Source organism: Notamacropus eugenii, chromosome 6 (assembly GCF_028372415.1).
Source record: "Notamacropus eugenii isolate mMacEug1 chromosome 6, mMacEug1.pri_v2, whole genome shotgun sequence".
NCBI classification, from domain to species: Eukaryota; Metazoa; Chordata; class Mammalia; order Diprotodontia; family Macropodidae; genus Notamacropus; species Notamacropus eugenii.
In genome coordinates this window covers 190,263,682-190,286,705 of record NC_092877.1, presented here as the reverse complement: position 1 = coordinate 190,286,705, position 23,024 = coordinate 190,263,682, and the positions used below count along the sequence as shown (strand labels likewise).

Sequence of the window (23,024 nt, the reverse complement as noted above, 5' to 3'; positions counted from 1 at the left end):
TCTAAATGAGTAGAGACTAAAGCAATGAAAGAGAAGCATAGGTCAATATCACCAACAAATAATGATAGAAATACATTTAAATAAAATTCTAGGAACTGAATTGTAAGCTTTGTGAGTCGATAACATTTCTTTTTCTTCATTTTCATCTTCTACCGAGCTAATACAGTGATAGACACACAAAAGAATAATGGTCATTAACAGCCTTGTGGCCATTCGGTGAACAAGGCTCTCATCTCTCCAGATATTTTATCTGGCTATCCTCTATGTCTGGAATACCTCTGTCACTTTACACTATCAATCTCTTCAACTTAACTTTAAATTATAATTAAAATCCTTGCTTTTACTGGAAGCCTTACCCAACCCCTCTTAATTTGAGTATGTTCTCTCCGTTAATTATTTCCTATTGTTTTATATATCTTTGTAAGTTGTCTTCCTTATTAAACTATAAGCTCCTTGAGGGTAGGAACTGTTTCACCTCTTTTTGTTTCCCCTAGCACAGTGCAAAGCACATAGTAAGGACACAAGAAATGTTGATTATGTAATACTTTAAGGTTTAAAGTGCTTAATTTCCAGTAACTGTCTAAGATAGGGAGTAGAAGTATTATTATTTCTACTTATAAAGGTGAATCTGAGGAAGAAAGTGATAAAGTCACCGATAGACATACTACTAATCAATTGCTCTACTAATCAATAAGCATTTATTAAAAGCCTACCCCTGTGAAGCACTGTGCTAGTTTCTAGAAATACAAAGACAAAAATGAAATTATCTCTGAGGTCAAGGAGTTTATATTCCATTGAAGGAGACAACTTGGAGTCAGAACTTCAGGAATTATCATGGTTGACTGGTTTTGCATATCCAGTGTCCTTCTATAACAAAGAATTCATCGACCTGAATTCTTCAGTAATGTCTGACTCTTTGTGACCTTATTTGGTTTTGTTTTGTTTTTTGGCAAATATATTGGAGTTATTTGCCATCTCCTCCTCCACCTCATTTTATAGAAGAGGAAACTGAGGCAAACAGGGTTCAGTGATTTGCCCAGTCACCAACTAACAAGTATCAGAGACTAGATTTGAACTCAGGAAGATAAGTCTTCCTGACTCCAGGTCCAGCATTCTATCCACTGCACCATCTAGCTGCCCCTCATTGGTTTGTACGTGGAGTAATTATCCCAGTTCATGGTGAGAGAGAGAGAGGACCATCGACTGATTATGCTAAAGACTATGTCTTTTTTGTTGTTGTTATCACAAGGAACTTTTAGGTAAACCTAAAAGCGTATCTTGGACAATTGTCATAAATGTGTGTTCTCTTGCTCTATAATATTTTTCTTTCAACATGTTCTAGATTAGTTAATATCCGCTTCTGAAGTTTGCATCCACAAAAGGAAGGACAGGTATTTATTCCCCTGATTAACTATGAAGAATCAGAGGTTTCCCTAAGTGGCTTTACGTCAGCCTTTTTCCCTAAAAAAACAAAAGAGCATATTCCTTGCTTATTGATAAGACTGAAAACTATACATTAAAATTCTGATTACCAAAATATTTATTTTCATATGATTTCCATTTTTCATCTCTCTATTGACTATCAAAAAATTGAGCATTGGTCCTGGAGTCAGAGAGATGTCAGTTCAAATCCAGTCTCAGACATTCACTACCTATGTGATAAGGGACAAATGACTTAACAGCTGTCTACCTCAGTTTCCTCAATGATAAAAATAAGGATAATAATAGCATAGCACCTACCTCAGTAGAGTTGTTATGAAGATCAAATGAGATATCTGTAAAGTACTTAAAAGGCCAGTCACAGAGTAGGCATTTAATAAATGTTTATTCCCTTCCCTATTATGAAAAATGAAAATAAACTGATATTGACATAATCCCGTATCTCATTTAACAGTCTCAGAAAATGTTTCACTCAAGTGAATTGTCCAAATACAAAAATTTAAGGATCAAAATGATTTTTATTTTAGTCATTTAGATAAAACTCTTTCAAAATGAACTGTATAATCCCTCCCTTACTAAATGGAGGACATTGGACAGATAATAACCATTTGGTGATCTGTTATCAATATGATCAGTAATTACAGTTCTATGCTACAGAGAGATAGCCTAGTATAGTAGACAGTAGACTTTGGTTCAGACTGTGACTTCACCACTTCCTAGTAGTGTGATCTGGGGCAAACCATTTAACTTCTGGAAGTTACAACCTAAAAATGTTGCATATGAGTGTGTCCCATTTATATTTTAGCAAGGTTGGAAGTTGTAAGAGATAAAGATACCAAAATAGAAATGGAAAGACCTTTCAGGTTTAAAGGAACCAGTCCTTGCTAAAAAAAATAATGCTCTAACACTCCAGCTAAAAAGAGAGCTATAACACTCAGCCAAGGCAAAGGCTAAAGGGGGTAAAAACTGAACCTAAACATTGATGAATGAATACACAGAGTCAACGGATCAATGAGTAGAGTAGAAATACAGCACCCTGTGAAAACCCACCTAAGCAAACTGCCTCATATCACCAAGTCAGAGTGACTTGCCCAGGCTGGTCTAGTAGCACCAGCTAAGGGATCCACTTCTCCTACCCCAGCAGCAGCAGTAGTTCCCAATGAGAAACCAGTTCAACAAGTTGACCTAGATTAGAAGTAAGACACATGCAGGTGAGACACCATTGTCTTTGAGGAGGCAGGCCAGTCAAGTAGCAGAGGAATTTGTCCATCATTGATAAAGTACCATGCAAGAAACTTCATGAAGACCCTCTGGAAAAAGAAGGTACATTTAGACCCAGATGTTTCAGAGCTCTGAATTGCCTGAATTATTTATTCTGCAAAACTTGGACTGAAGCACCCAAGGATCTAGAAGTCCACATGTGGGTCTCAAAGTCAGAGGTTCCCCACCCCTGCTCTAGAAGCATACCTCCCTACTCAAATTGAGTATTTGAAAATAATAATGTTTCATTCTGACAAACTACCTCTTCTGAGGACTTGAGCATATAGACTTTATGACAATATTTTCAGAATTCAGAGGCTTTTTGGTGTTATCCAACTTACAGGTTACAGACTTGTACTGAGTCAAAGCAAATTTCAGCTATCAATGAAATGTTAAATACTAAACTAATCTATAAACCTTTAGCTACCAAAGGGATCTCTTTTTCAAGACTCATGAACTTTAAAAATTGATCATTCTTCCTTCCTTTCCCTGCATCTTGTTTCTTTTACCTACAGAATGTATCTCCCCTGACAATAATGGTACCCTCCTTTGGTAAAAATTAAGTTTCTACTGCAACAAGGAACCTAGAAAGTGATGAAAGCAATTCAAAATATTTTCAAGTTGAATTTATAGAACCAGTTTTTTTTTTTTAAAAAAAAGAGAACTCTTTATAATTTTTTTTCTCATTTATTTGCTACTGTTCAACTTCTGTGCCAGGAAATAAAAAAGTTGCATTTCATCTTAAAATTATGAAACGTAACTAAATTGATGACATTTTTTAACTTATCACATATATGTTTTACTTTAAGATACAATTCAATTTATCCCTAAATAGATTCCATTCAACTTCCAGAACAGGATAAAAATTCAGACAAAACTAGTTTATCTGTTATCTGTTATCCATAATTCCCTTGGAATGGATGTTTTCACTAATTTTATGATTCAATGAAAACTGATGTTCATTATGATAAAAATGATGGAAAACCTATTAGATCTTGAAGTACCCTCTGAACTATCAAAGAAAGAGCACCCAAAATTTACTAGAAACTTAACATTTTTCATCTTTATGATAATTGGTCATTTGCGTATGGTATGATCATTCTCATTGACCAGAATATATTTTTTAATTACATAAAGATATTGTTGAATTCTTGAGCTTTCTGTGACTTTCCATAAAGCTAGTATTTATGTGGTGCTTTAAGATTTGAGAAGTATTGTATGTTTATTAATTCCTTTAGTCTCCACAATAACTCCGTGATACAGATGCTATTATCATCCCTGTTTTACAGACCAGGAGACTGAAAAACAGAGAACTTAAGTGATTTGCCCAGGGTCACACAGCTAGTATGTGTCTGAAGCAGAATTGGAACTAGGGTCTTCCTGACTCCAAGATTCAATCCATGCAAACATAGCTAAAGAATGCACAGTTTGGAAGAAAAATTGAACATAATTTGTTGCTGTTCAGTCATTTTCAATCATGTCTGACTTTCTACACATAATTCCTCCACATAATTCACTGGATTGCACTATACACTTTGTATTCCTTGGTAATCAATAACTGCTTGGTGTTCATTTAACAAATTAGGTGGTTATTGATGACACAGTTATATACTCTCTACTGCCTTTCTTTCCTGTACCAAGAACTGATCCTCTCCGTACCTGCTAGACTGTAGCTGGTAATATAGTTCACTAGCAATTACAGTTAATGGTATTTAGTATATTAAGCTTTGCACAACACTTTACATTCATTATCTCACTAGATGTTCACTACTATGGCTATTGTTATTTCCTCTTTCCCAACCTCCCTCTCCCCTTTTACAGATGAGAAAACTGGAACTCAGATTAAAAAGGAAGGAGAAGGAGGGGGAATATAAGTATTTTATATAGCACATGCTTGCTATGTACCAGACATTTTACACATATTATCTCATTTGATTCTCACAGCAATCCTGGGAGATAGGGGCTGCTATTATCCTCATTTTATAGCTAAAGAAACTGAGGCAAACAAATTTGTCCAGAGACACACAATTTGTAAGTATCTGAGGTCACATTTGAACTCAGGTCTTCCTAACTCCAGGTCCAGTGCCACCTATTAGTGACCTTCTTATAGTTACCCAGCTAGTAAACAGTGGAGACAGGGTTCTAAATCAGTTCCCCTGACTCAGTTTACTTCCCACAACACTACTCAGACTTTCAGGTGACAATTTTCCCAGGGACCAGACCTCCCTCCCCACACTCTCTCTTCGAACATATAACAAAGAATTTTAGCACAACTCTTTTAGAAAGAGTCCAACCCTTTTTGCAGCAATAATAAAAAAAATGGGTACTTCATGATTTGTATCTCTTGAGATTGTAAAATAAAATCAAAATGCATTTTGAATCTGTGTGTGTGCCTTTATTTAGAAACAGCAACAGAGAAGCTTAGCATAGAAAGAAAGATTAGATGTTATAATTTGTCAAAATTTTGACAAATGATCAGGATTATCATTTGTTACTTGACAAATTAAAGGTCTAGAATCTGCACTCCTTGGCCCCCATTTCCACAGAGGCTGCAGAAACTGAGCAGTCAAACACAGAATTTCAGATATGAAAAAGAAAGGATATAAAAATACATAAATGGAAACCTAGTTCTGTCATTTGAAACCTCTCCTTATTCCCAAGACATTCAGGAACACAGTCACTTCCATACAATCCCAGAAATCATTGTGTCATCTGCTATAAAGCTATTTTCAGCATCACACTCTATATGAAAATGAAGATACCAAGGAAACTATATTTCAAATTATATGAAATTACTTCATTTTTATGTTGTTATTTTATTGAATGCACTATGAGGTTTATTATAGTGAAGACATTTCATTAATAATAGTACTTTGGGATAGGAAAATAATCACTGATGTGATACATTAAAATTTGTCTGATTAATTCAGTGTACTTCTGCAGGACAGGAGATTCCATGTCAGAATAAACACAAAGATTGTTTTAGATTTTTGCTTTTGTCTGGGTCTGGGATGTGGAAATTCGCTCCATCAGTGGAGAAGGGCAGCTCATCTGCATTTAGTCTTTGAAAGCTGTCTGCAGTACTGAAATGTGAAGAGACTTGGCCAAGATCATAGGCATCTGTCAGTCGATAGTCAACGCAGACATTGAATCTAGGTTTTGGTTATTCCAAGACGAGGCCTCTGTTCCAGTCTTACTCTGGCACCAGCTAGCTTCATGTCCTTGGCCTCAGTTTTTTATTAGTATAACTATAACATGAGTTTAGATGATCTCTTATGTAACTTTCACCTCTGTTGGGGGCTCAAAATACCTACTGCATGATTTACTATTCTTATGATTCTCTCTGTATTTGTCTCTTCTTGTCTTAAAATTATATATAATACAGCAAATATTTATGAGGCTGGAGAGATACAAATTTTAATAATGTACAGCGCTTAGCGCTTACCCTCAAAAGCTTTATAGTCTGTAAGGAGGATATGATATAAATTAGATATACATAATATTCAATTTTGAACAATAAGTGTATTGATCAGTTATAAAACAAAATATTAAATGAGGGAGATCTGAGTGAGAAAAGAAAGGGGAAAGTAACTTGGAAGAGGTGGAATTTGAAATGATCTTGTTAAATAGTGAGGAAACTTAGGAAATCAAAACTACAGAATGAGCTTAATTCAGTTTTTTAAATTGTTCCCTTCCATTGTCATTATTTGACATTGTTGTTTAAATTGTATACACTTCCTTCTTTGGAATTTTTTCTTGAAAAAACAAAATGACCACATAAAACAATGGCTGCATAAGAAAATGTCTGAATTTAATGGCAGATATCCCTAATTTTCAGAAAAAAAGAACAAAGTGCATGCTTTATGTTATTCCCTGGTAAAATTCTAGTATGGGTTATTAAAGAGATTTTAAAGGAGGCTTGTGAGCACTTAGAAAATTCACTTTCCAAGTCACACCCTAAGAGAAAGCATGGGTTCACTGGTAACAAGTCATACCAGACTAGTTTTTTCCTTTTTGGCAAACTATAGTTTGCAAGTGAATAGGATAATCTTCAGAAATATTTCCTGTGTTTTATATAATTTTAAGGCATAAAGAATACTACTAGTCTAGTAGGTAGATCAGGAAATGTCTAGAGATGAAACCATAGCCTGGGCTGGGTGTACATCATTGGCAGCATTTGCTTAATCATGTGACTCAAATGTTTCTAGTAAATGTACAATTTCCCTGCTTTCAATTCATTAGCTCTTCAGACTAAAGTGTTACATTTTTATATTTTTAACAAATGAGTTCAAAACACATTGAAATTTTTCATTTGGAAGATTTTTTAACATGTTAGTAAACTATGTTTCCAAGTTTTTTCAGTATGCAGATGAGAGTTTTCATAGGTGACACACATCATTTTCTGCAACAGTATCATATGACAACAGAAATGTTTCCAGGCATCCCTTTCCAAAATGCATTTTCCACGCTGTGAGTTTTCCCCCTAAAAAATAAATGTTTACCTTTCTTACTCATTGTTAGAACATCATCTTTATTTGATGTCATAGATGCAAAGAGAATTAATATGAATGAACAACACCAAAATTATTTCCCAATGGACAAATGATATGAAGAAAAATAAATAATTATTGACCCCCATATAAAAATTGAACCAATGATTAATAACAAAAGAATGCAAACCAATACAATCCTGAGATTTCACCTCATGTCCAGAAAAATTGGCAAAGTCAACAAAATTTGGGAATAGTCAGTGATAGAGGGGGGTTGCCAAAAGAAAAGCCCACTAATAAAGAGTTTGCAAAGGTGTGAATTGCTCCAAACATTTTTGGGGGAAACTTTTTGGAATCCTGCTAAGACAGAGATAAACTGTTCATACCTTTTTGATCCTGAGACCTCACTGCCAGGCATATAAAACAAGAAGGTCAAAGATAGAAAAGACAGGATAAAAGCTTTTGGAAGGCTTTGTTTGTTTTGATAGCACTTTCTAAGTAAATACTTAAAAAAATTTGCATTTTTCCAATACTTGAGTCTATAACTGCAAATGCTTTGACACTGTATTGCATATCTATTCCCCTAGCTTTTCTTCAAATATATATCTTATTAATTCTGTGTCTTATTTCATGAATTTGTGAATTCAGATAAGTTTGCAGATGTTGAAGTCTAGCAGGTAAATCTTTTAAATACTCAAGTCGGACTGGAATCTTATCATCTTGGAAGGTTTTCTTGACTGATTTAATAAACAAGTATTTACCAAGTACCTATTGTGTACCAGGAAGTAAACCACAATAATTTTAGGTTGATGGAGATAATTCCACGGTTGGAAAGGTGATTAGGCTCTCTTATCCATTCCCTAACATTTAGCAGTGAATACTCTACAAATGTATATATGTGATACACATAACACTACATAGGGATGTGGTAGTAAATGCTTAATAACTGTTTCTCTAAAAGCAAAACTAAATAGATATAGACATATAAATATGCTTGACACACTTTTAAAATTTTATCTGCATTGCTAACATTTTCTCAATCACTTTCTTGAATTAAAACAATAAACCAAACCCTGATTTATATAAAACATTTGAAGATTTCTGAGGGGTAAATGTTTACAGTGAAAATTTAATACCCTTCTTTGAGTTGTGTGAGTTGGTTCCTGTTCATCTGTAACTGGTGCTACTGGAAGGTACAAGCAAAATTCAACACAAAACTCACATATGTGGTAAAAACAACAGAACAAAAGGAAAGGCGTGAAAAGTAAAACAGATTTTGTTTTGATTCTAAGAGCAATAAGACAGCACTGGAGATTATTAAGTAAGACAGTGACATGGTTAGATCTGTGCTTTAGGAAAATTACTTTGGCAGCTGAGTGGAGGAGAGAGCAGGGATGGGGAATTCATGGCCTTGAAGCTACATGTGACCTTGTAGGTCCTTGGATGCGACATTTTGACTGAGTTGAAGTTTTACAGAACAAAACTTTTTAATAAGGGGATTTGTTCTGCGAAATTTGTCAAAAGGTCACACTTGAAGACCTAGAGGGCCACATGTGGTCTCATGGCCATAGGTTACTCAAGACTTGAGGCTATTGCAATAGATGATAAAAGTCTGCATGAGGGTGTTAACAATGTGAGGAGAAGGCAATGTATACAAGAAGTGTTGTGATGGTAGAAACAAGACTTGGCAATAGATTGAATATGTGGGATGAATACAAGAGAAGAAGTGATAAAGACACCAAAGTTGTGAGCCCAATGGTTCCCTTGACACTATTAGGGAAGTTTGGAAGAAAGAAGGGATTTGAGGAAAAGGTAATGAGTTCTCTTTTGGACATTCTGAGTTTGACATATCTACAGGACATTCAATTTGAGATGCCCAGTAGGTAGTTACTGATGTCAGACTGGAGATCAGGAGAGATGTTAAGGATAGATAGGTAGATCTGTGAATAATTTACCAAGAGATGAAAATTGAACTCTTGGGAGCTTATGAGATTAAACAAAATTATATAGAGGGAGAAGGGGATTCAGGAAAACTCTTGGAAGAAGCCCAATATTAGTGGGCATGACTGGAATGAAGTTGTAACAAAGGAAATAGGGAAGCAGCACTTAGACAGGTATGAGAGCCAGGAGAAACTAGGTCATAAAAACCTAGAAAAGAAAGTGTTAGATCACTAAACTATGAGGTTACAAAAAATAATGCTTCAAAGAAAACAATTCTTCCTTACCTTGAAAAAGACAACAATTACAATAAATCCTAATTAGACAAAATTTCTTTTAGAAAATGGTTTGTTGAAATGAAGCTGCCTTGCAGATAGACAATAATTAGTAATAGCAATGATGACAATAATATGTTTGATACTTTACTTAGCTGTATTTCTTCAGGTAAAAATTTCATATGTTAGCAGTACTGTGAACCATGAAAGGTAATAGTAATCAAAATATGCCACTGGCTAATTAATTTTTTTTAAGATCATACAGTACTTAAGCACTAAGGAAACAGACAAGAAAATGAAACAATTCCTTCCCTCAAAGAGCTTTCATTTTATGGGGTAAAAAAAACATAATAAATAGATAGATAGAGGATAGATAGATAGAAAAATGAATGAATGAATGAATGAATAAAAAATAAGTAAATGAATGAATAAATATATAAATAAATGAATAAACAAATAAAATAAAATGAATAAATGAATGAATGAATGAATAAATAAATGTAAATATAATATATGCAAAAAATACATAGTAATTTTGGGAAAGAGGGCACTGAAAACTAAGGACTCTGGGTAGAAGGTGTTACTCGAACTGAATTTTGAAAGAAACAAGAGAGTCTAAGAGGTAGAGGATTAGACTGAACTCCTTGAGGGCAGAGACTGTCTTTTGCCCTTTTTTTTTTTTTTTGGTTTCCCTATTACTTAGTATATTGCCTGGAACAGAGTATACACTTAGCAAATATTTAAGGACTGACTGAGAGAGAACCAACGCAAAACAGTTGACAGAACTTGGAGTGTAATACAAGGGAGGCAGAGGAAGAAAGTCAGGTTAGTGGGACCATAGACTGCAGGAAATGGGGTAGTGTATTACAATGCTAGAAAATGAGGTCATGGCCAGATTTCGAAGAGATTAAAAGGTCAAACAGAATAATTTCTTTTTGATCTCAGAGGTACTTGAAAGTCACTGGAATTTATTGAGTAGATGAGTGGGTTGCCTTGGGAAAAGGTAGTGGGTTTCTCATCCCTAGTAATCTTTAGGTGGAGGCTAGATAACTATTTGTCAGTAATGTTATAAAAAAGGATTTATTCTTTGGTAAGAAGCTGGATTAGGGCTCTTTCAATTCTGCATTTCTATGATTTGAAGTGTCTCATTTTGACAATGAAAAAATGATGTATGTGCTATGTTAATCATTTTACTGAAAGACAAGGAAAATTTTGCGTTTATTGAGGTTGGAGTCAAAAGATTGCTCAGTACTTGGGAATGATATGATAATGAAAAGAAGTTGTAACTGAAAAGATAAAGGCTACTGCTGTCCTTACTACAAGCCCCCATCCATGACAGGACAAATAGTTAATAGAAGATAAAGCGAAGGAAGAGCACAGACTATTAAATATCTTATAGCCTGTACTCTGCAGACGGGTGGTTTTCATTGATGTTGTCATCACTGTAAGACCTTCTCATTCCTACCCACACCGATTGGCCCTATTTATGTCATGGAAAGTGTGTCTGTCATTCGTTGCTGAAGAACACTATACCATCAGAGAAATGATGACATGACTTGCACTTGACTTTGTTTTGAGTGAGCGAGGGCTGTGCAGGTCACCAGCCTCACTTCTCCTCCACAGCCATCTGAATCCAGTGACCAGATATTCATCAGGATGACTGGAGAGGACCCAGGATGAGGCAGTTGGGGTTAAGTGACTTGACTAAGGTCACACAGCTAGTGAGTGTCCAGTGTCTGAGGTGAGATTTGAACTCAGGTCCTCCTGACTCCTGCACTGGTGCTCTGTCCACCACACCACCAACTGCCCCATTTTGTCATGGTTATGCCAACTACTAGAAGAGGACAAAGAAATCATCATTTACCTCTGCATCACATTAAGAGGTCCATTTAGCTGTTTTCTTTATGGGTGAAGAGGAGTTGTTCAGTGCTGTCCCATTATGAGAGAGAAATGATGACGGTAAAACATCCTTCAGAAAAGGCTCTGATGGGGAAGAGTGGAAGGAAAGGGTAGAACAAAGGGAAGATACATGTTCCTGACATTTAAGATCAAACGGCCTCTTTTACCTAGGTAGCTGTTTCACTTGTTCTTAAGGCATCAAGCCCACAACTCCAGGGATGTTGTGAGCTATTTCCTCTCAGGTCACATGTTGCAGGCTGCAGCATGTCTCATCTCAGAGCAATGAATGAAATCAGGTCTGTACAAAGCAAATCTCATGCTTCCCTTTTTCTACTTTTATTACTTTGAAGCGATTTATATCCCTACCCAAATCACCACTAAATCCTAACACAGATGTATGAAACAATTTTCAGATTATATAGTGGGTTACTTACTCAAAACCAATGAATATATTTTGTGCTGTAGGGAATAATCAAAAAGTTTCTAAATCTGTTCAAGTAGCTACATATGCAAGCAGGTATTGCCAGTGGGTTTTTATGCTTAGAAGTACTTTAGTAAATGTGTATAACATCCTTGCAGCACATATGTTCCTAAATAATCTTTAAACAAACACATAGCCTGTAGAAAGATTAGGCATCTATATAGCCCTCAAAACAAATGGTACTTAACATATGGCTGATGTTGTCTGTACTAAAGTAACTAGCACAGTATCTTGAATTTAGCAGGTACACCATAATTATTTGTAGAAATGAATTAATGGAGGAAAAAAACAACACATTTTTTTTCCATTGGGATGTGTCTACCTGTCACACGAAAAAAATTACTGAGGTTAGTGCCAGAATGAAAATGGTTTTGCTGAAGAACACACGTATTTTTCTTTTGTTAGATAAACGCTGAAAACACTGTGTGTCCTCTATTATATTGGATGTCAAGAATCTTATAGTCAAATTCAGTGCTCTTTTTAGGACTAGTTGACTCACCTCAGATACCTGCTATCATCAATACTGCTTCAAAAATGATACAACTATTTATTAAGTATTTAGAATATTCAAGGAGCCCTATTTAAGAGGATCCTGTTTTGTTTTATTGCTATGTGTATTATTCTGCATTATGTTTCAATTAGTAAGTCACACTGAAAGCTCTTGAAATATGGTGGGGTAGCATCTTAAGTAAATACTGTTTGCCCATACAAATTAGTCTGCTAATGAAATCAAGTATAGAAAATTGCTTTGCTCAATTAAATGAACTGTGTTTGTAAATACAGGTTGGTTGTTACATATCTAAACATAGTAGATAAAACAAGTATGCTGAAAGCCATTTCATGGACCAAAGAAGACCTAAGAAGGAAGGAATCAGGTCCAAGTCCCAAATCTCCCACTAACTCTGCATATCTTGTTGGGCAAATCACTTGACATCCCTCTGACTTACACTCCCCACCTGAAAACTAGAGATAATTACGCCTGGCTTGTCTAACTAATGAGGTTGTTGGAAAGATACAAGTAGGTAATGAAAGTGAGAGCACTTTGAAAAATAAATGGCTATAGATATTCCATGTCATCAATTCATATCTTTCTCCCAGATTTCGCCAAGCTAATGACCTTATGGTGTTTTTTTTTTAGCCCTGAGAAGTTTGCTGTAGATCATTTGGGTCAATCATCCCTCCCTCAGTAATCCTTATGTCACAGAAGATCATCATCAAACACTTCTCACTAACCCTCTAGGTTTATTCATTTAGTTCAAGAACTGCCTATGCCATCTTCTATCCAGCATCCCTAAAGGAACATGTAATAGACAGAGTGTTAGACTCTTAGAGGGGAAAAAGGCATAAAATGTTGTGTATAGATGGATAAGGCTGTCATATGATAATAGGACCATGGCACAAGAACAACATTAATGGAAAGCAAAATTCTTTTAAGTTGCTGAGAAATCTGGTTGGAGCTGAGCAAGAGTTCACAATGAAAAGTTTATGTAAAAGTAAAATTAATTGACATGAATTAGGTATGGAATAATTACTTTCAATGACTTGGCACCTCTTAGGAAAGTTAAATGAGGGATACAGTCATGATACATGGAAATGAAACAAATTCATCCTTTGAAGTATATGAAAACATTATTGAAGAGGAGTGACCTGTTTCATGTTGAAACATAAGTAAAATCAGTTTAACATTGTTATGGATGATTAATGTTTATTTTACTCTGAGCAAAACATGTAGTGTACATATATGTATATATGTATATGTATAGATGCATATGCACATGCATGCATGTGTACATGTACACACATATGTAATTCATATTGAACTCATCAATTAATTTTTCTTTTACATGAACATTTCATTTTTCATTTATGTTATCAGAAACTACCCTTGGCAGATTTCTTAGCAGTTTTTAAGAATTCACTACAAATGCTACTCTAAAGCAACTGCAATGGGAATTTTCCAGTGTGATTCACACATAACACTCCCAAGTTAATCTACAGAGTTGACCAGATGAGTATATGTTCAGTTCTAAATCAACAGTCCTGAGATGCTCTGAGTACCCCCAAAGTAGAAAGCACTAAGTAGAAAACTTTCTGACAAATCCTAGCAACCACTAGGTTTTGTTTTTAAAAGTAAAGCAATATGCATTCTACCTCTTTGTCTTAACTTTTATTTCTTACCTTTACATGACTTCCTTATTTTCTTTCTAAAAATAAGGTGCTACATTGTATGGGCGATTGTTTTTAAACTAAATAGTCCATAATGAAGGATATTAACCTAGAATGCAGAGATCTGTAGACAATCTACAGGTTTTTTATTAACTTGGATTTTTATTTTTACTAACATCTACTTGGAATTTAGCATTTCCTTCAATTGTGAATATAAGCAACCAAATATTATTCTGAGAAAGGTCTATAGATCTCAAGGGTCCATGACACACACACACACACAAAACTTAAGAATCCTTGGTCTATAAGAACCAGGAAGCCATATAAAACTATCTTTGAATCATAAAATAGTCCATTTTCTCACCTACTTGCTTCTTTTCTCAATTTAGCAAGTTTTTCACATTACATTCCATCAAAATGCAAGCTGTTATACATGCTTTAGATTTCTGAATATGTTTTTGAAATAATCAGGAAGCATGAAATTCTGAAGCAAATATTTTGAGTCATTTGTGGAAGATGATTTTTATTTCCTTCTTCCTTTAATGTTAATGATTTACACCCATCAGCAACATGGCTAATTATTCACTATTTTTGTACAACAGAATTTCTCACTTGTATAATCCACAATTAAATGTCAATTGAAAGTGGAGGCTCCACTGATGAATGCCACAAGATCATGATTGTAAGGAAAAATACAAACACAATGTAGGTTAATTCTGTCCATCAAAATAATAGGAGGCTGAAAGGTCTCTGTTTTACCAGCAAGCATTCCTTCCCAGTGTCCTCATCTCCTGGGTGACAACTACTCAAAAGTGCTCTGTACAGAATAACAGTGACAGTCGCAAAGCCCTTTATGCAGATTTTCTGTTTGAGAAGGTGGGGAATATAAGTCGGAGGGAAGTCAAGTGATTTGTCCAACATACACACAGAGTTAGTGGGAGATTTGGAACCGAGGCTTGATTTGGTCCTTCTTGGACTTTTCTTTGGTCCATGAAATAGTTTTCAGTGTAGTTACTTTATTCCAGCACCTAGAACATTAGAAAGCATGTCTTTTTCTTCTCTTATTGCTTATTGATTGGACCCCCTTTAAGTCATTTAGCCTTTCTGTATAGTCATCTCTCCAGTATTCATGAATTGATCCTCCAGTTTGTGCTTTATCCAGGATTGTTCCTCTCCCAGCTTCCTACTTTACTCGTAAGCCATTAAATGGATAATTAGGAAATGAGCCAGTTATATCTAATAACCTTCTCTTAAGAAATCTGACTGGCAATTTTTATGGAACTTTTCAAAATCTTTATTACTTTATAGACAATGCTGGAATCTTCTTGACAATATTAAAAAAATCCTTATACTTCTTTTTCCTCTTCTTTGAGATTAAATAATCATGATTTTTACATAAGAATATTCATATCTGACATTTTAAAGTTACTTACTACTCTTTATTGAACGTTGTCTGTATTGCCCACTCACTCTTTGTTAATGAAAGCAAAGGCACTTCTATGTCATTTCACTAAAGCAAAACTAACTATACTGTAAAGCTTACTAGGACTTAGGTAAGAAGTGGGGTGTGTATGTGTGTGTGTGTGTGTGTGTGTGTGTGTGTGTGTATGCATGTACACTTTTATGTGTGTACAGCAGCCCTAGTAGAAGTTATGGTAGTATTGGTACTAGGACTGGTAGTGGTTGCAGTACTAGTAAGTAGACTGTAGTAGTGGTAGTAGTGCTGAAATGAAGGATTATTTTACCTAGTTCTTTCTTTTTTTTTTTCTTTTCTTTTCTTTTTTTTTTTTTTTTACCATTCTAGCAGGTAGCTTAACCCCTTGCCTTTATAAGTTTCCTGACCATGCTTTGAGTCACGGTTTTCCTCCCATGCATCAGCCTCTCCTGGGAGATGACCCCACAGCCATTGATTTTAAGCAAGAATTCCATCGAAAAAGCAAACCAGTTGAAGAACCAACTGACATGGATTCTCCTGAAATCCAAGAATTAGAAAAGTTTGCCAATGAGTTCAAAATGAGGAGAATTAAATTAGGTATGTATTTGCTATGTCTTGCTCTGGGTCTCATAGAGTTAAATATCATACACAAGTGATCAAGGCCAAGCTTGTAATTCTACAGTCCTACTCTGGATTAAAGAGTTAACTAAACCCTCTTTCTGCCATCTTTTACTGTCACCATCATGGTACACACATGAATGTCCTGACTGATTCAGCTCTAAAACAGCACTAACAATTCAAAGAAGAAATGAAAATGCCAGGTTCTCATTAGGCTGTATGTACTAGTGCCTGCTTCTTAACTGTGATAATGAAACATGCCAAAATAAAGGCAAATTTGAAATCATTAATGATTACAGAGCAAGAAATATTGTTGTGGACCTCATGGGAAGGTTAAATAAGTGTGTAATTAACTCCAGAGTTGATTTTCAATGGAAGAATCTGGAAAATTATTGAAAAAATATGCTACCATTCTGTCACTTTGGGTTCATTATGCTTATGACACCATGATCACAAAGATGTAAAATGCAAAAAGAATAAGAGGAAAAATTCTGGGATGTTTTTTCTAAGGGAGGGAAACATGCAAACAAAAATAAAGTTTCCGTGGGTCTTACATGATGACATACTTGTGGTAGCCAAAGTTTAAAGTTGGTTAAAATACCAACATTTCTTCTGCCTTCCTCACCTGGAGATTTATTGGGGGAAGGAGTTAGAACCATTCCAATTTTAATTCTAAAAGTAGCTCTAACAATTTGCAATTACTTAAAATGTAGGCTATTTTCAGAATAGAAAAGAAACAAACATTGTTCAAATCATAATGGTTGTTCATATTCTAGAATATCATTCTTATCTTTGAATGGACAGTAATTCATTTCATGTTGACATTCATCGTAGTGAATCATAAGAATTCAATTTTTTGCCTTAGGCACAAAAATATTATGTAATTACAGGGAATTGTGAACACAAATAGCACCTGGCATCTAAACAACATAGAATTTTGGTTTTCTGTTTATATTAACTGCCGATATTGTTCATCTGCTTTTCGTGCTTTATCTCAACTTGGAATACAAAGTGGTTCTGGATCATTATTGTGACTCCGTTCCTCTTGATGGGAAATAAAAAAAATCATTTGCAACAAATGAAATAAATATGCTCAGCTACGTCCTGAATTATGGTGTATGATGATAGTGTCCTAATGAGCATCTTATATAAAGGAAATAAGAGATACTTTCTATTCCTTATCGGTACTAGAACAATTCAATTTTTAAAGTTCCTGGTTGAGAAATTAATTTTTACATCATTTGATAAAAGTAGAAAAATACTTATTAGGTATCATGAATATTACTCAACATAATATTATTATATGTTAACTAGGTTAACCAATATAGTAACCAATCCAAAACAAGATCTTTGGCTTAAGATGCCTTTGTGAAAGGGGTGATAGCCTAGTATTCTGCTTAGCTGAATGACATAAAAGACAGGTACAGCAAGGGAGAATTTCTTCTCTTGTAGTGGAATGCATATTCCATTTAGGAAACATAAGATGCGCAAATTTGGAGTAACCACCTCAAATATTCACACAGACTATCTGTGCCCAGTCTGTAGAAGAGCATTCCAAGTTTGGAATGGTCTGATCAGTCACAGTTGGACACCCTGAAACTTCACTTTATCATGGTGATGCCATTTTGGTCCTCTTGGAGAAAGAAGGTTAACAACCAACCATATTCCATTTACCGGTTGGATACAACTCGATACTTTCAAAAGATGATCAATGATTTCTCATTGTACTTTTCATTTCCTATACTTGTCAAACCCTTGGTGGAGTCTGTTAAATAATCCAAAACTATCGTTAATTATTAGTTGATAACAATTAATAAACAACATTTAATAATAGATAAAGAAAGATTATTGAAGATTTTTACCAATGGCAAGTGTAAAGACATAGCTCTAGCTGTGTGAGGAGGGAAGGTGAGGCCAATCTAGGGCTTTAAAAATATTTTAATAACTATTTCAGCATAATTGGCTTCATTTGAAATCATGTATTTTATGCATTTAATATAATAATTATAGCAATCATTAGCATTTGCATAATGCTTTAAGATTTACAAAGTTCTTTACAAATCTTAACTCATTTTACATGAAGTAGGGACCATTATTGTCCTTTTAAAGATGAAGAAACTAAAGCAAACAGAAGCATATAGAGGTTAAGTAACTGACTCAGCATAGTAGGTGTGTGAGGCTGTATTCAAATTCAGAATAAAAAAAGTCACAATATAATAAAAATAAAAATATTATTCTTATAAGATGTCCATAGACTTAATCTGTCTTGCTAAAGAGTCCATGACACATACAAAAGGTTAAGAACTGCTAGCAAAATAATATTATTGTTATTTATCATCATTGTTGTTGTTCATCTACAGGCTACACCCAGACAAATGTTGGGGAGGCCCTGGCTGCAGTGCATGGCTCTGAATTCAGTCAAACAACTATTTGCCGATTTGAAAACCTGCAGCTCAGTTTTAAAAATGCTTGCAAACTCAAATCGATATTATCGAAATGGTTGGATGAAGCTGAGCAAGTAGGAGGTACCATAGCTACATTTCTGCAGTTTCTAGAATTTCAAATATATCAATAATTGCTTTGTGGAAAGATTAACGATAAATGAAGATCTTCCCCCCTTTCTTTAATGTTAAAAGAGATTTTTTAAGTGGGCATTCTGCTATCTCAGATTCTCTCCTTAAAAAGAAAGAACTTAAGTATAGAAAATAAATGTTTTGAAGGGAAACAGCATTTAGCAATGAATGAATAAACGCTTAGAAGAAAAATAAAAGTAGGCAAGGGGTGAAATTGAAATTCATTTAGATAGTTTCTCCTCTACTTTGTAAATGTATAACATATGAATGTGATAATATATGAATCTGTTCTTAACTTGATATTAGTTACAGCATTCTACAATGCAAATCTCAAGTAAAAATAGAGTTGCTTTTGAGATGACTTATTAATTTGCTAAAATACCTCTCACACTAATGGTAAAAAAGATCATGAAAGGAGAGTAGAGAATGAAGGAGCAGAATTTGAAAATGTGATTTTAAATCTTAGAGAAATATGTAAATTGTTAAAATAGAAAATAATTGTTGTAAAGTTTATAGTTTTGCTTTAATAATTTTCCTAGTAATTTTATTCAATCTTGAAGTAGCTACTTGCAAAGATGCCATAATATTTAATGAAAATATTATAAGCCTTAATTCTGTCGTGTTTTAAAGAAACCAAATGCCATTAAAAGTTGTTGTTCTTTCTTTGTGTGTATTCTTCTTTGTTTTCCATAAATATAGCTTTATACAATGATAAAGTTGGGACAAATGAACGGAAAAGGAAAAGGCGAACAACCATAAGGTAATTATGCATTTGAGACATTAAAATTTGGCAACAAAATGCAGTAATTTAATGGAGGGTAAACCATCTTTATTTGCCAAGTGCAGTGACTTTCTGGGTTTGAGCTATATAGCCTTTAGCTGAGGTGCTACCACTTCCTCACAAGAAAGTGTTTCTTATTTATGTTAGGGTTTTCTTAGGTCTCAAAGGCATACTTTCAGTTCCTTTAGAAAGGTTGAACCTTACATGGTCATCTCATTAAAGTATATTTTTCCTCCAAAAGTCAATCAGGCAGGCAACTGACATTTATGAGGCTCTGTGTAAAACAGCACACTAAGAAATATAAAAGACAGCACCTGCCCTCAAGTGGTTCACAGTCTAATAAAGAAGTGAAAAGTTTGTTGGCTCTATATTTTGGAACACAAAGCAGCCAGGCAACTAGAGACCATAAAGATTTTGTCTCTGGACTCCTTCCTCCTACTGATAGAACACATATTCTTGTTCCAAAGCCTTGATTACATTAGAAAATCTCCTTTAATTGCAGTGGATTTGTGATAGTCCACTTATATTCTCAGTAAAACCATTTAGAAGAATAACAAACTTCAAAGAATTATGTGAGTCTGATGTACTACAGTTTCAGTACCCCAAGATCCTCTAGGCCTTACAAGCAGATAAAAGCAAGAATTAAAAAATGAAACAAACAACAATGAAATAAAGAGAAGCAAGTCTTTTTTAAGATTATTGTTTGTGCTTTAATTTCTTTTTCTAAATTCTTGATTTTACACTGAAGCATGACTGGCAACAAACCTCTCATTCTTTGAGTTACCCTATGATCACAGCATAGATTTAGAATTTGAAATAAACTTTAGAGATCACCTAGTTAATCCTCCTCATTTTGCAAATGTGGAAACTGAGGCCCAGAGTGTTTACATGTCCCTTCCAGGGTTACACAGGGGGAATATCTGGGATACAAACACAAATAAAAGAAGTGTTGCTGGAGAGGAATTTTTTTTCCTATCTGTGTTGCTCAAATCACTCTATCTTCCATATACTTTAGATTTGCGCAAATGTTTGAGTTAAAATTCAGTAATCTCTAAATAAAAGGGTCTAGAAATGTATTTCCCTTGTAAAGAATGTAGTGTCCTCTCCTGGTATAAAAAAAGGAGACCAGTGATCTGCGATTCCTTTGTTTTCTTGCTGGATTTGGATAGTAAAGAGAAGTCCATTTTTGGCTATAATACTACTACTGACCAAGATGAGCATATTAAGAAGGGTTCTAGAGTTACAAATATTTTCAAGTTCCTAAAAATCATTTTCAGATCCTTTTGTAGAAATTTAGCACCAAAAGGAACAGATATTTGAATCTGCCAATTCTTACTTAAATGATACTATTTTATGTTTTCCAGCATTGCTGCTAAGGAAGCTCTTGAAAGATATTTTGGAGGACAAAGTAAACCCTCTTCTCAAGAGATTATGCGGATGGCCGAGGGCCTGAATCTGGAGAAAGAAGTAGTGAGAGTTTGGTTTTGCAACAGAAGACAGAGAGAAAAAAGAGTGAAAACAAGTTTACACCAGAATTCATTTCCCTCTATGGTTAAGTAGCATCAGAAGTATAGATGAGATGTGCCATGTTAAAGAAGTGGATCTCTCTATCATTCATTTTCCCTGCCAAAATTTGGAATATAGTTATTTGGGTTGCCTCTTCCCAAACAGAATTGTGAAAGTAAATTATTATATTCTCTAATTTATTACTTTAAAAGCATTCAAAACTTATTTTAAAATTATATTTTCACTTAAAATATTTATTTTCACAAGACATGATACATTTTAATTAAAAGATGGCTATTTATGGGAATAATATGACATTCACACATGGAGACCTATTAGAGTACAGGTTTGTTTTCACACAGTCTGCTTAGCATATCTTTATTTCTAAGCTTCTGAGGTATCAGATAAATTATGAAAGGCTGTCACCAATAAGGAAGAGTGATAAAGAAACATTTAACTAGGATGTTAGTTACACTTCTATTATCAATTCTTACAGCTTATTTGAATCAAAATTTTTGTACTTCTTTAAAGATTCAGTTGTGATGAGCATTGAACAGTTATGTTTCAAATTTCCTCAAATGTGTTAGAATTTTTGTATTAGGATGAAAATCAATATTTTTATCTACTAATACCCATAATTAAAGCATAATATTCAATAACTCTAAGCAAAACTCTGCATTATGAATTTGCTAGTTATTCTTCCCAGACATTAAAATCTTTGAAGATTAACTGTAGCACATTCATTTCATATGTCCATCTGAACATACAACTACTTTTGGCTGTGGCTACATGCTTGTTTATTGTTATAATCCCATCCTGTTACAAACCCAGCCTGTTCTTCTGATGTCCTGTGAGATGGTGTCCTCTCATAAAAGGCCAACATTAGCAGCTTAGACTGTATTTTATTAGCAATGAAAAGGCTAGGTTTGCCCAGTGTTTTTCTTTCAACTCATGGGCACATAGTTGGGTAGAACTTATTCAACTTTCAAGAATGAACTATTTGAAACTTGGAAATAAATAGTGGCACACTGTGATGAAAAGTAAATCCCCAAAAGAACATTTTGCTTTTACTGTGTGTGGTGTGTTTGCCTGCATTGCTTTATATAAATGTACGTTTAAATATATATTTTCTAAGTTGTCATTTAAGAGTACTTACCAAATGAACCATACTCTCTACAGTGTCGTGGCTTTTTCAGTCAGTAGTAATAGACCAAATCCTGAACGTACTTGAAATGATCATAGGGAGAAAGTAACTTTACAATTTCCTTTCATTTTTCTTTTCCTTAGACTACAGGATCCTTAGGAGTGTGAACTATGGTGTCTATTCCTTCATATTCTTTAGCACAGAGCCTAACACGGCATTTAATAAATATTTGTCACTTATTTTTTTTTAAACAACCTCTCCCCAACCTTTCCTCTTGTGGTTTGGTCCATTGGCTCTGCTCTGGAAGCTGTCTGACACTCCATATGTGCTTTGGTTTTGTTTCAACATATAGGGACTCTCAAAAGTTTCAGTGCAGCTCTAGCACTAAGATTTTTGGGGTGCTAAAGTCAGAAGAGCTAGATTCAACCCTTGGTTTTGCCATCTACTACTTATGCAACTCAGAATAAATCATAACCTGATTAACAAAATGGAGATAATACCCTCCCTACTTCACAAAACTATTAGTATTAAATGAAATAACATAAGTATAAGTTCTTTGTTAATTGACAAATACAAAATACAAAATAGTAGCAAAAGGACAGAAATGGTTTTGATTTTGTCTTTGCATCCCAAATATCCAGTAATGTGCCTGGCACATAAAAAGTGCTTAATAAATTATTGATGAATTGAATTAAGCAAATGTAAGGTAAGAATTATTAAAAGCGTTCAACCATTTAAGTGTTCTAGTCCCTTTTTGCTTTGCATAAGGTATTGTGAATGACCAGGTAGCAATTTGTCTGAAAAAACAATCTTGGGAGTTTAGATAAACAGCAAGCCCAATCTAAATCCATGGTGTATATGGTAGCTCAGACCTGCATAACTTGGAAGGGACCAAAATTAAAATAGGCTAAACTTCTTTGGGCAGCAAATTGGTTAGACTAGAGACAGACTGGCGATAGTTGGTTGCTGCAGGTCATGTGACAAACAGAAGAGTGAGCAGTGGCAACCTTACATTTTT

The 23,024-nt window shown here is 34.5% G+C and overlaps 1 protein-coding gene across 2 annotated transcripts in view; it reads left to right on the top strand.

Moving 5' to 3' along the window:
- The window catches only part of POU1F1 (POU class 1 homeobox 1), a 28,441-nt gene extending 7,468 nt beyond the window's left edge, over positions 1-20,973 (top strand). For both annotated transcript variants that reach the window (XM_072620118.1, XM_072620119.1), the window contains 4 exons: positions 15,757-15,981; positions 18,363-18,527; positions 19,275-19,335; positions 20,721-20,973. In XM_072620118.1, coding sequence (XP_072476219.1) covers positions 15,757-15,981; positions 18,363-18,527; positions 19,275-19,335; positions 20,721-20,916 — 647 coding nt within the window. In that variant the 3' untranslated portion in view covers positions 20,917-20,973. The remainder of the gene's footprint in view (positions 1-15,756; positions 15,982-18,362; positions 18,528-19,274; positions 19,336-20,720) is intronic.
- Positions 20,974-23,024: the final 2,051 nt, after the last annotated feature.